At 41.1% G+C, this 13,425-nt stretch overlaps 1 protein-coding gene across 17 annotated transcripts in view; it reads right to left on the bottom strand.

The window, feature by feature from the left end:
* Nucleotides 1-3,389: 3,389 nt before the first annotated feature.
* LOC121597854 (AF4/FMR2 family member lilli) overlaps nt 3,390-13,425 on the bottom strand; it is a 64,766-nt gene continuing 54,730 nt past the window's right edge. For all 17 annotated transcript variants that reach the window (XM_041924042.1, XM_041924058.1, XM_041924057.1 and 14 more), the window contains 9 exons: nt 11,395-13,383; nt 10,891-11,149; nt 9,461-10,804; nt 8,882-9,375; nt 8,671-8,751; nt 8,426-8,597; nt 8,179-8,271; nt 7,999-8,104; nt 3,390-7,933 (listed from right to left, as the gene is read on the bottom strand). In XM_041924042.1, the coding sequence (XP_041779976.1) occupies nt 7,824-7,933; nt 7,999-8,104; nt 8,179-8,271; nt 8,426-8,597; nt 8,671-8,751; nt 8,882-9,375; nt 9,461-10,804; nt 10,891-11,149; nt 11,395-13,383 (4,648 nt within the window). In that variant the 3' untranslated portion in view covers nt 3,390-7,823. The remainder of the gene's footprint in view (nt 7,934-7,998; nt 8,105-8,178; nt 8,272-8,425; nt 8,598-8,670; nt 8,752-8,881; nt 9,376-9,460; nt 10,805-10,890; nt 11,150-11,394; nt 13,384-13,425) is intronic.

Raw genomic sequence — 13,425 nt, 5'->3', positions numbered from 1 at the left:
GCCCTTTAACTCCCTTATCTGAAGATCCTAGTGAAGTAGATGCCCTAACACCGGGGCATTTTCTCATCGGGACGGCTTTGATGGCGCTGCCTGATAACAACGTTGTGGACGTCCCTGAGAACCGCGTGCGCCGATTTCAATTGCTTCAACAGCTAGTGCAGCGGCACTGGAAGAGATGGAGGACCGAGTATTTGTGTGAACTACACAACAATAATCAACGGATTCTTGTTCCTCAGCGTGTGGCTGTCGGCCAAATGGTGATCTTGAAGGAGGATAACTTTGCTCCCTGCGAGTGGCCACTAGCCAGAATCCACGAAGTTCATCCTGGTTCCGATGGTATCGTTCGCGTGGTAACTCTTCGCACACAACAAGGGTTTCTGAAACGTCCAGTGTCGCGCGTATGTTTGTTGCCATTTGAAAAGGAAGAGCAGTACTAGTAGATGTAAATTTAGGAAATTTAGGTGGCCGTAATGTTTGCTATGAGACGTTTGGTTTTGTGAATTGGGACATGACAGACGTTTATGACGTTAGGATGACAGGTTTTGTTTTGACAGAAGGGGTTTTGGGCACATGTCCAGATAGGGAAACAGAGGAAGAATTAAGAAACACAACGTAGGATCTGAATAAAGGAATTCCAAACTAAACACATACAACAACAAATTTTATGATTGCTTAGTAAGAATAATATGCTTAACCTTTAAGTTGGCAACCGGATACCCGGGTATTTTTTTCAGCTTCGAACTGCAATAACTTTTGATTCATTGCTTTTATTGACCTGAAATTTTCCGTAGCCTCCCAACTTTTAATTTATGAGTTTTTGGTGCCTAAGTTGTAATTTTAAACAGCCTGTAAGTATTTTATTTTGAATTTGTTTTAACTTTACCACGTAAGTTGGCAACCAGCATACCCGGGTATTCCATACATTTTGTATGGAGAATGACGTTTCTCTTCTTCCTCTTTTCGTATTGTGCTTATTTTCGAGTCAAAATCAAGCGATTCCAAATTTCAATTTGACCGTTATTTTTATCAAAAAAATGAAAAAAAACTTAATGAATAAATGAAATAGAAGAGAATATATGGTCGGCATTACTTGCCTACAGCATTAAAATATAGAAAGCATTGTTTACCTATGAAAATCGTGAATTTTTTACATCAAAACGTGTGGAATACCCGGGTATGCCGGTTGCCAACTTACGTGTGTAAATCTGGTTGCCAACTCTACGGTTAATGCTTAATAAAAACAAAACCGATTCCCATCCAGCACCCGGAAGCCAGTACAGGCCGTCACAATCGCGTAGGTTAAGAAAATGAATAAACACAAACATAGTTTTTATATTATTCTTAGTATATATGACTAACATTATACTTCCATTGAAAACTTCAAATATACTCGTGTTGTGAGCCTTGAACCTAGGACAAGCATCTTATTAAGTTGTGCGAGTTGACGACCCAAATAATAATCACTCGGTCGTTGCACCTACTGAACCTAATTGTACCTTTCGAGTAAGCGACTCCGACCCGGTAGGTTCCGGTTGACCCGCCCATCACTAGTTCCTCTTTAAAAATTTTAACATGAAGTGAGGAACCGCTATTAGAATTGCTGGAAAAGTGATTGCACGTGGAAAAGCGAGACTATATCGCTACATCTCGTTATGGATTCAAATTGCGAACGGACAGGCAACTTACTATTAAATGGGGATTATTATTCTACTTCAACCAACAAATCAACGCAAATAACAAAAGAAAATACAGTGGTGCGCCGTTTATCCGGGCTTATCGGGACTCGGCCTCGCCCAGATACTCGAATAACACGAATAATGAGCCTCAAAGTATATATTTTATCACAAATTCTTATTTTAAAAAAAAATCATTTAACGTTTTGATAAAACATTGCCAGTTTTCATTAACCTCATCATTTTCCAATCGAAAAAAATTGAAATGCGCCATGAATTATAGTGTGTTTTGTTCTGACAATATGCTCTGATAACCTTTTTTTTTTAATATCTTCCTCAACACACAATTTTACATTTGTATTGAACTGCCATTTCTCAAAAGCACGGATAAACGGACAGCCGGATAAAAGGTACTCCGATAAGGGGCGCTCCACTGTTATCTCAACTAGTCAATATTTTAAAGAACACGTATCTTTTTTATATTATTTTATCTATTCAAATTTTAAGCTGTCGATTTAAACTAGCCGTTGTGTCCGATGTTTGCGTACGATTATTTAAACCACAATTGAAATACGTACGAAAGAAAATGCATTAAAATACTATTAAAGCACCTTTTTAACCGCTGTACATCGTTTTACAACAGTTTCATGAAACGCGCATTTGTGCATTTATTTTGCAAAAATTTAAATCATTGAACGAATTTGATGCGCGCACCCACAAACACACACATACACACATCAATACATACATATACAATCTGTCGTTTCGATAGAATTTCTTACGCACCACACCAACACTACCAATGGAACGCGGGCGATGAGGAAAAACTTCACTATCAACAACCAACTGCAGTACGGATTGGCAAACGGCGGCAGTACGGAATATTATTCCATTTCAAAGATTGATATTTCTGCATACGTACCTCAATCATAGACAAAGCGCACAAACAGGGAATTAGAACGGTAACAAAACATCAACCAAACCAAACCCAGCTGGAAGCACGTCGATGAACAACATGCACCTTTCTAACCTCTTTCGTATTTTATTCCACTTTGTTTTGACAGCTATCTGGTGCCCGTAAAACAAAACATTGTTATTTTTGCCCCGTCCTGTCGCTGATACCGTCGGTGACTGTTGTAAGGCTCTCTTTCGAAATTTGCTTGAAAAGGCCGTTTTTCACATAATTTTAATTCGCAACAATAAACAAATTTGAAACTAACACAACCATTAATTTAAAATGGTTGTAATGAAACTCGAAATTTAACTTTGTATTATACAAACCAGCTGAAGATAAATTATTTGCTATCAACTGATTCATCGTCAAAATTTATTGAAACGTTCCTAGGCTCGTGTTCCTGAAATCGTCAACTCTGAGGAACATTATGCATAGCTTTTAGTTTTAGTTTCATTCTTCGATCCTCAAGCCATTACTGTGTGCTATCATCTATAAACGAAATGCAATACTTACCAATACTTATTGCTTTTGCTTCGAAAACGGACGACATAAATGCAATTTGCTCAACACGCTTACTTTCAGTTATTGATCATTTTTCTGATTTTTTATTCTAAAAGTTCTACATAACTTCAATCATTTTAAATTTAATAATAATATTAATAATAATAGCAATGTTAATGGTATATACTAGTACTGTGTATATAGAATTTATTTACAATTCTACTCTGTTACGAATTTGTGTTTCTGTTTCAGTTTTTTTATACATTCCTGCGGCCGTTAATCCCAAAGGGCAACCTGCAAGCGCGATTATCTTCCCTTCATTTTTTGGTCACATCCTTTGTGTGCCTTCTGTCTATCACCATAAATAAACTCCCTACCCCCGTTTCGTCTCTTTTCATTAGTTTATCGTTTTTTTGCATTGCATTGCACAGCATTTGCAATAATAATAATAATACTCCAAATGAAACTAAAAAAGGAGTTTTTTTTACTTATTGTGTAACACCAAGATGTTGCCCACTGTTGAGAGGCTGTTGTGTTCCATTAGTTGTTTGTTTGTCTTGCTTGCTTCTTGTTGAGTTTCCTTATTAATATAGTTTAACTTACTACACGTTTGCTACACGTTTCGTTTCATTGCTGCTAGGTTGTGGGTTGTGTGTTTGTGTGTTTATTTTACATAGTAACTCTAAGTCAATTGTGGTTGCTTTATGTGCTGTTCCTTCGTTTGCTTAAAATCGAGCTTTACTTCTCTTCAATCTATTCGTTCGTGATCCGTGTGCTTGATTTAGTTTCTGTCCAATTGCGTCAGCTGCTTTAAAATGCAGATGTTTTCTCTAATCTCTTCTTTCCGATACATCTGTTAAGTTTTGTTCTTCAATTTACCCCCTGCGTTTACTATTTATTTTCTTTCTTCTTTATATCTCATTGATTCCCTATGATGTCTTATATCTCTATATTTCAATTGTGTTTCCCACAGCGTGATCAACTCTACTCTGTATACAATATATAGCTTTATATATATATATCGATGTGTACGTATATATATGTATATAGATGTATAGTATTAATATAATATCTCACAATACACTTTAAGCTTCGGTTTCATTTAACTTTATGTTGCTTGTTGAGTCGACCGGTTAATTTACCGTTAAATCGGACTTTGATTCATACCGGTTGTTAGATGTATAGATGCTTGAATTCTGTCACGACCTTTCATCTATAGTTTTGTTGCACTGTCAACGTATCCGTTCCTCAACTTTAATGCTGTTACATTTGTGGTGTATTGGTTAGTTTTGCACTCGCTGCACACCCTTTTCTTACGCACCTTTTTAAAAGTAATGCGCATCAAATCTGAAATCATCTTCTAGATCATCCTCTAGTAGCCCTAATTACCATTGCTCTTCGTGATCGGGTTTAAGTGGTTCGTGTGTTGTGGTTTCGTACAATATTATAGTCTTTTAGTTTAGTAATGCTTTCAGTTTGTTGCTCTTTGTGAAGAGTTTGGTGCAAAGTCGCCCGCAGCTTTCTTGTTACCAGTTTGTTTACCATTCGCTTAAATTATCAATAGTTGTTGCTTTTGCTTTGAGTTGAGTTGCACTTTGTGAATATAGGTGTTTCTTTTGGTTGTTGTTGTGTGGTTTCTCACACTTCTGCCTACCCACAATATATTCTCATTCTATCTCCTCTAGAGGACATCTCTTTACCAATCGTAAGTTACATGAATTGCATGAATTCTTGCTGGTTCCTTCCACTTTCCTATTACACGAGATTTCTTTTATTGTGGCACATACAAGAGCAGGCAAAACTTAAAATTGTGTTAATGTTCATTGCAGGGTCATGAATTGCGGGACGATTGATACCACATTGAATCGCAACTAAATTAACGGTAGTAAAACACCAAAGTTAACTGTATGATTTGTGAAATGTGAAAACATTTCACATAATCATGCACGGGGGCTAGAACGTGATTGCTAATTTGATGCCTCTCACTACCCTTTTTAGTATACGTTTCCATTAGATGCAGCAAATAATCTCTATGAACCCTCTCAATTTAACCTTGACCAATTACACTCATTCATCCAGGGCAAGAACCGAAGGAGAGGAGTACCATTGATGTGAAACCATTTGATTCTCGTTAAAAACGCATGCACAATTTTGAATGTGATAACATGGTAAAAGAAATAGTTAGTCTGCTTCGTCAGAAACACCTTTCAATAATGCTCCGAATGCCAAATGGTAGCTTACTGCATTTGTAAAGATCTTTTGTTGCAAGGACAAATTGTTGATTCGTTCCCAAACGTGAACTTTAATCCCGTGGCAACACTCTTCATTGCAAAGAATAATTAGGTAGGACATCCGAATGTAGGTTTATTGAGCTATTTCACGTTACTTTTGCTATCATCTTTGGAGTTGATTGTATGCATAATAATAACTATCAACTGTTTAGCTATTGGTTGCTGTAGTCGCACAAAAGAATTAAATAAGTTTATTATCATCCATCCAGCAGGTTCATGCAGACTTTCCTTGACAATGGTAATGGTTCCAGCAACACTTCTAGTGTTGCGAATAAAATGTTACGTTTCGATTGACTTAATATCCACATGTACGAGAAAACCGTATTCCCTTTGTTCCTGCTCCTCAGACACAACTGCCAAACAATAAAAATGTCGTGAAGAATTGTACGAAAGTGAGAGTGTATTAATTAACATTAGCAAAGTGTTGTACACTTACAGTTTAAAGAGAAGCATATAAAACATAATTGTATTTGATAATATAATTGTGACGTTTAGACTTGAGAAAAAAGCATTGCTGTTCTTTGCGGCACCACCTGTTGTCACACTCCACATTCCGTGACGTTATTTAACTAGTATTTCTAGCAAACTTTTGTTAACGACTTACCAAACCCAACTTTTTTCTCGACTACGTGTGTAGAACAAGGTAGATAAAACAAGTGTATGGCGAAACTAGCGGTAGAGTATGGTTTTGACTAAAATTTTCTAAATTATCTTTCATGCAGACGGATCATTGTCCTTCGCTTTAGAGCTGTTACTATTGCTGCACAGTATTTTCATTTAATAAATTAAACTACTGTTGCATTACTTTTGTGTATCCTTCTTTCGGTTCCTATTCATATTTAAACTCCTTTCTTGTTGTTGCTTCTCCTAAGTTTCGTAACAAACTTCAACCGCTCTCTTTCTGTGCTTTACTAAAAGTCTTGCCATTTATATGTCTCTTTGATAAGTCTTTCGTGTGTGTGTGTGTGTGTGATCCTTCTATTACGTGAGCATTAAGCATGTAAATAATTAAAAACTCTATAAACAACATATAAAATAGCCTTATTCATAATTTTCCACCATGTTATGTACCCCTTGACTAAATGTAACTGTTTGTGTGGATACTTGTTTTTACCGTGTATATAAAAGAAAATTATGCGTTTTCCTTGCCTCCGCGCAACCTTGACCCATGCTACAATTACATGTTTTACAATTGTTAGGAACGGGATCATCGATGGTTCAATAGTAGTGTCTTTGATTATTCCTTAAGAAGGATATGAAATGGTTGCTGATATCGATGAGAGTAAACTGTTCCCAACACTGTTCGCGTCTAGCTTTGCCCGACTAAAACAATGCATCTCTTACGAAGAACGATTAACGATTCAAACGCCTCAGACAAATTTAAGCACGAAATACACGGCCTTAAGAGACAAAAACTGCTTCTCTTATCAGTCCACTATGAAGCACAATCTAATTCAGCGCCCTTCAACTGATGGTTTTATGAAAAATGTGGTAAGATCCTACAATTGGCCTATCGCAGTAAAACGACTAAAGTTTCTAAAAAAATGGCAGACACCTTTTCAAAACGATAATCCACAACAAAATAAAACTAAATACCATTTATCATCTCTTAGCTTGATAATTTTACATAGTGTTGCAGTTGCTCTCAATAACTTAATTCATCATTCTGCGTATGTTTAACGACAAAGCAAACCAACATATAAATTATTCTATTATACCGCCCTCTCTTTCTCCCTCTCTAGTGTGGTCCATGTATAACAAATACGATTACTTAGTTGCCTCTACGGCTGTGAAAATAACAAAAGCGCACAGTTGAGCCATTTTGGTTCACCAAAGATCACGAAGCTGTTGTTGCTGCTGCTGCTGTTGTTGATTGTTTTCGTATGCTGATTTTACCATTCCCACCAGCATTCGGCTGGATTCTAGTGTTCGGCCAACTTATGCTCTCATTTTAACAATTTGATTGGTACATTGCAATCGTTCATATGACTGAAGAAACGCTATGACATGTAGTTGAATTTACGTTCGTAACGTCACTTTGAGCATCATGTAACGCAACAAACACCATTGACAACATAGCTCTGGAAATTGTGGAAGTTGTGATTTGCGCCATATGGATTGCTTTTGGATACTATGTAGATCGCGTGGTAATACACAGAACGGTACTGGTCCAATATATCTGTCATCTTATATTGACAGAAAGCGATGCTGTGCACAGACTTAAGAGTGTGAAAAAATATTTGTTCAAGCAGAGGCTTTTACTTCCGTCTCGTACGGCATTCCATATTCTTCAGCGTTTCCGTCTGCTCGTCGTTGGTCATTATTGTCATAATAAGAAAGTTCTCTAATTGGCTAGAACGGTTCTAGCTGCTTCTGCACCGGTTCCACCAGCATGACCCAATGTTACATACGCCGAAGCTTCTGAATCCCAGCTTGTACGTACTTTACGACATTGTACAGGGAACTGTGCAGCGTCATGGGCCCGTTTTCGTGATCTAGTTCGATGAAAAATTCTAAAACAAAAGCATCATTAGCAAACGCAACATCTCCACAGCCTCTTCCCATCAGCCCCACTTACCGACATGGTTCCCGCGTGACACTAAGCTATCCGCTTGCTCCCAAAGATCGAGACAAGTGGAAAGATGAGTAAACAACGTAGTTTGCTTTTGATACGCTGCGTGGACCTAAAATAATTCAAATGCAGTGATAAATACTGTCACTGCGATGCTGTATATCTATGGCTACCATTCGAACTTACATTTATTGGCATTATAATGCATTGAGCAGGAGAAGAATTCATCGGCGGCATTGATCCAACGTGGTTGTTTTGTCCAGAACTGTAACCAGAGCTCTGCAATAACGAAACAAACAATACATATCCGTGAATTCAGTTTTTTTCTTATTTCTTTAGGATTCGGGGCTATTGTATTGTTAACAAATTATTTTGTTTTATATTTTATGTTTTATTACTTAAAATACTAAATTGCAATTATAGATAGACATACCTGCGAACCAACCGACGTGGGCGACAGTGGAGACGGAGTATTACCATTAGCTAGCTCCGCCGGTACTGTGCTGGTTTTGTGATTAAATTCGCCGATTGTCTTGCCCGTTTCTTTCATGTCCATTCGGCGCATCTTGTATAACTTGAGATAGATCAATGATTGACAACGCAAACTAAGAAGAAAAAATCGCACAAGCAGTGTGATCAGTTAAATTCCATTCATCTAATTTGCAGACATTCTCTTACCTGAGAATCGCCACCTTTGTGTGGATATTACCCTGCATCGTTTGATTTTGTAGTTGACTACGAAATTTAGACGAAATGAACCTAAAGAGGACAAACAAAGTATAAGGTTAGTTGTCGTCCAGCATTTATAATTCATTCAGGACGTTCATGCGATAGAAACGGTCAGTAAGGACGAACAACGACCCGTCATCCTACATTCTGTCACACTCACTTAATCAAACAAAGCGTATCTTTGTACATCGTAAAGGCAGCTTTCTCTGTAATCGGGTCTCGCTCCATCGTGTCGCCAGTGAGCAGGAAAAACAGTACGGCTTCCAGGTACAGCATTGCTTGTGCTAAATGGTCTCCCTCCCGATCGGCCGCGTGCTTTAACCGCTTTGCTTCCGAGAGAAATCGGCTTTGGTCCCGTATTTCCGGTACTTCCTCGTTGCGTTCGAAGTACGACACATACACCTTTTTGATTTGCACTGGGACTTCTGCTGGTGGTCCAATATCACCGCCTGTTACGGGCGCAATGCCCGATTCAAACCCATTAGCACCGACCATCAGATGTTGTTGCTGCTGTTGCCCTTGAACATTGGTGCTGCTGTGCTGCTGTTGTCCGTTTCTCTCCATTGCTATCGCTGTTCGACCTGAGCTTGCTCCCGATGAGCTTTCATCTAACCGATCGTGATTGGTTGGTGGTAGTTGGTCAAGTTGATCAGTCTGGAAATGGGGTAACGAACGGAAGAAAAAAAAAACATAAATAACAAAGATTCCTTCAAGTAAGCGTTATGCACAAGACGATCACCTGTAAGTTGGCGGATGATTTATCCTTTTTCCGGCGCTTCTCCTTGTACGTATTGTTACTCCCCGAGCTGACGGATCGCTTCCGCATTCGTCCACTGCCTCCCGTATCTCCATCTCCTGTTGTACCATTTGTCAACGTAGGTCCCATGCTCGGCTTTCCCAGCTTATTATCCGTCAACAAATCGTCCCTATTGTACTCCTGTTTAATCAATGATTGAGCTGCTGGCGTACTGCTCTCCTGCTTTATCACTCCCCCATAGTTGGAGTATTTTCCACCACCGCTGCCACGGTTGTTGCCGTAAAGTAGGGAAGTTGTCTTGTCCTCCTTCAAACGCTGTTCGTCGTAGCCTAGTTTTTCGGATTTTGTCAACAATTTTTCGTCGTACTTGTCACTTTCGACGCCTTTTAAACCAGCGTCGGATTGACTGGCAAGATGTTGATGATGGTTAGTGTAGGTGGTTTGCGGATGATGCCGATGGTGCAACGAAGGTGAATTATTTCCGTAAGAAGCATCCAGTCCTGCGCGATAATCTCGCGCCTTCTGGGCGGCACCACTGTGGTCACTGTTGATGGAATTGCTTCTGTGTCGCTCGGAGGATCCAATAATTCCATTTTCTAGCACTGGCGATGATTCACCCGCCAGTAGTCGATTGGGAACGCTTCCACCATACGACACACGATCATCCAGTAGCCTGGGTGTCGAGGAAGAACTGTGCACTGAGCTGCCACTGCGATCGTGGTGATCTTGCTGGCCCACCGAACTTCGCCGCCGCTTACCGTGCAGCTGATCGTACGGGCTTTTGCTCTTCTGTCGCGCGGAAGAGGCACTGCGGTGTGCGTTGTAGTTATCGTGTGATCGCAGTCCAGACTGGGGCCGGTTCTGTGGTGGTGGCGGTGGAATTTTTAACAAACGACTTAGATCGATCCGACAAACGAGCGAAACATTGTTGTTGCTTAAGGCACCACTGGTATGTGAATAGAGCATCTTGTCCAGTGTAGGTGAGACGGCCGCCGCTAACCCTACCGTTCCCTGACTGCTGGGTCGACTCTCTCCTGTGGCAGAAGGTGGCCTGGGAGAAGTTTCCACCAGTCCTGGTACGGTGAGGTGCTGATGTGCCGATCGCCGCATCTCGGTAGTTGCTGTTCCAGCTTGATTGTTAGCGTTTGGTGTCGTCGAAGCTCCATTGCTTTTCGCTAGATTCAGCTCATCAACGTGGTCAATGTAAACTTGACCCTTGCCTTTTCCACCCTTTCCTTTGCCGCCCTTTCCCTTGCCACCACTGGCAGCAGCTGTGTTGATAAACACCCGAGCAAAGAGAGCCGCTTTCTTATTTTTATTTTGTTTCTAAAGATGAGAAATAGAATGCAACATGAATAATAAAAGTTAATCAATCTGTGATCATAAAGTTAACGTGATTTGAGAGTAAGTACCTTTTCTTTTTTGGTTGGAGTATCGCTATCACTATCGCTGTGAGAATCGGAGCGATCGTCATCATCATCATCGTCGTCGTCATCGTCGTCGTCGACAGTCTTGTTTCCGTTGGAGTTGAGCACACGGGATTCTTCCTCATCGACTGATGTCTGACTGATTGATAGTTTATGTGATTTCTTGGGAAGGTTTCCACAAGTTGCAACTTCTCCTAACCTTCCACCGCTGCTTTGGAAGGGCGATGTTATTAAAGAAGGCCTCCTGGAATGACAATAAACAGAAAGCAGACATGTTTAAAGGTTTCGTAATGTTAAACAACTGCAACACAGCAAAAAAATCTTTGCAACAGGTATGAATTTTACGGCCGGGTCGTAATACTCAAGCAAATAAATAAATAAATAAACAAGGTATGAATTTAATCTACTTCACTGCTTGCAGCCATACAACACTGAAGCACTGAAGGATTGTATCATTGATACATGTTTCATTGTCAATATAAAACTTACTCGTCATTGCTGTCGGATGAAAGATTCTGCAGATGATAGTTATTGTTACTCCGACTACTGCCGCTTCCATTGATGGGTCCATTTTTTATAGAAACATCGTTGGTGATCAATCCATTTCCCTTGTCCGCTGATATGTTGCTCGTCAAAGCGTCAGCCGGTGCCATTTTGTCCAGCTTCTTCTTCGATTTATGCTTCTTCGTCTTCGTCACTGGCACAACGGGATCAACTGGTGCAGGTGTAGATCGTTCGTGGCCAGAATTAGTATCCGCAGACTCTCCTGACGATGCTACTCCGTCCTCCTCAGCAGATGAACCCGACGAAGAGGAGCTACTCTCGGTGGAAAGCACTGTTTCGCTGCTGAGAATCTTTGACGAGCGCGGTTTGCGGGAGTTTGTCTTTTTCGACAGGACGATTCCATCAACTGACGGAATACTAATCGGAGGGCTCATAATACCCGCAGCTCCAGTATCACCGTGAGCGTACGGCAGCGAATTTATAGCCGACGAGGCGTTACCTTTTTTGGTAGGTGTTGATCCATGGGAGGACGTTTTGCTTGACCGGTGTCCACCTCCACTCGTTATAGAATCTGCATCTGAATAACGAGCACTGGATGCGGCACTTGTAGTACCACCACCTCCACCTCCACCACTACCATGAGTATTGCCACTGTGTCCTTTACGCACTCGACCTCGCGGTTTCAGATGCGTCTTTTCCTTCTCAAAGGACTGTGATCGACTTCTTCGCGCGGCACCGTATCGTTCGTCTTCGCTGCTGCTTGTTGAACTATCGCGAGTTTCACGCTCATTGCCGGTTCCAGCAATAAGCTTCCGTTTCCACTTTTTCTTTTTGACAGCGTTAGCTGTCGTTGATGCTAACACTACGCCATTTCCCGCCGCCACCGGTTCTCCATCCGGTTGATGAGACATATGGGTGTTGACGTGTTGGAGATTTACACGGTGCTGTTGCTCAAGGTCGCCACCGACCATTGAGGGTATCACTGCATCATCCGAATCGGAATCCGACATGCTCGAGATGGGTTTGATCAGGCTAAACTCTTTGGCTTCCTGTAGGGCACATATCACATCTACCTGTTCGACACTGTCATTAAACAGGTGCTGCTGTTGGCGATGGTGGAGGCTATAGTTACCGACGTGATGTTGCAGCTCCGGACTTTTCGCAGGACTAGACAACGATAACCGATCGGCACCGTCATCCTTTTGCTCACTCTTGATTCCGGGCGGCGAGGCACTGTTTTCGCTGGGATACGGTTCCTGTTTTACGTACGATGACGATGAGGATCCTGCATTGATACCGGAGGACAAAGATACACCCTGGCCTACAGGCAGCTCGCTATTGCTCGCGTTACTGCTCGCGTTTGATAGGTGGTCATCGTCCAACGGTGCCAGGGGTTCGTTTTTTACAGGTGCAACCGTCGCAGAGCGTCCGTCCGCAATAGGGGATGCAATGAATCCTTGTACGACTTCACTTAAACCGCTTAATCTTTGCTGTCGCAATGGAGATGATACGGAATTTTCTTCATGTGTGTGGTGTAAGTTTTGGTGATGATGTTGATGATGGTGATGGGCACTAATGCGATCCCCAACAGCACCACCACCATGGGGAGCACTTTCGTTTGTTGGCACTTGTTGACTATTGCTGGTAGGCTGCTTTAGGAAATTCAGCAGTGACCAATCGCTTGGCCTCCGCACGGGACTGCTATTGCCATTTCCATTTCCTGTTCCAGCCGCTCCAGTCGCTCCTTCTCCTGCTACTCCGCTGACACCATTTCCATTCATTCCTCCAGCCATTGGACCGCCAGTCACGGGAACGGTTCCTCCCAATTTATTGCCAATGTTAGAGTCCTCGCTCGATGATTCGTCTGCGCTTTCATTCGATGAGGTATCACTAGAATTGCGTTTCTTCGACTCTCCGTCTGCACCGTCGTCGCTATCCGAGCCATTGTTTGGATTATCGTCCTCTATATTTGAGCTATAAAATATTTTAACAAAATCATTATGAAATAACTATCTT

The sequence above is a fragment of the Anopheles merus genome, chromosome 3R, assembly GCF_017562075.2.
Source record: "Anopheles merus strain MAF chromosome 3R, AmerM5.1, whole genome shotgun sequence".
In the NCBI taxonomy this organism is placed as follows: Eukaryota; Metazoa; Arthropoda; class Insecta; order Diptera; family Culicidae; genus Anopheles; species Anopheles merus.
Note: the sequence above shows the minus strand (reverse complement) of the source record. Positions and strands in the feature narration are given on the sequence as shown.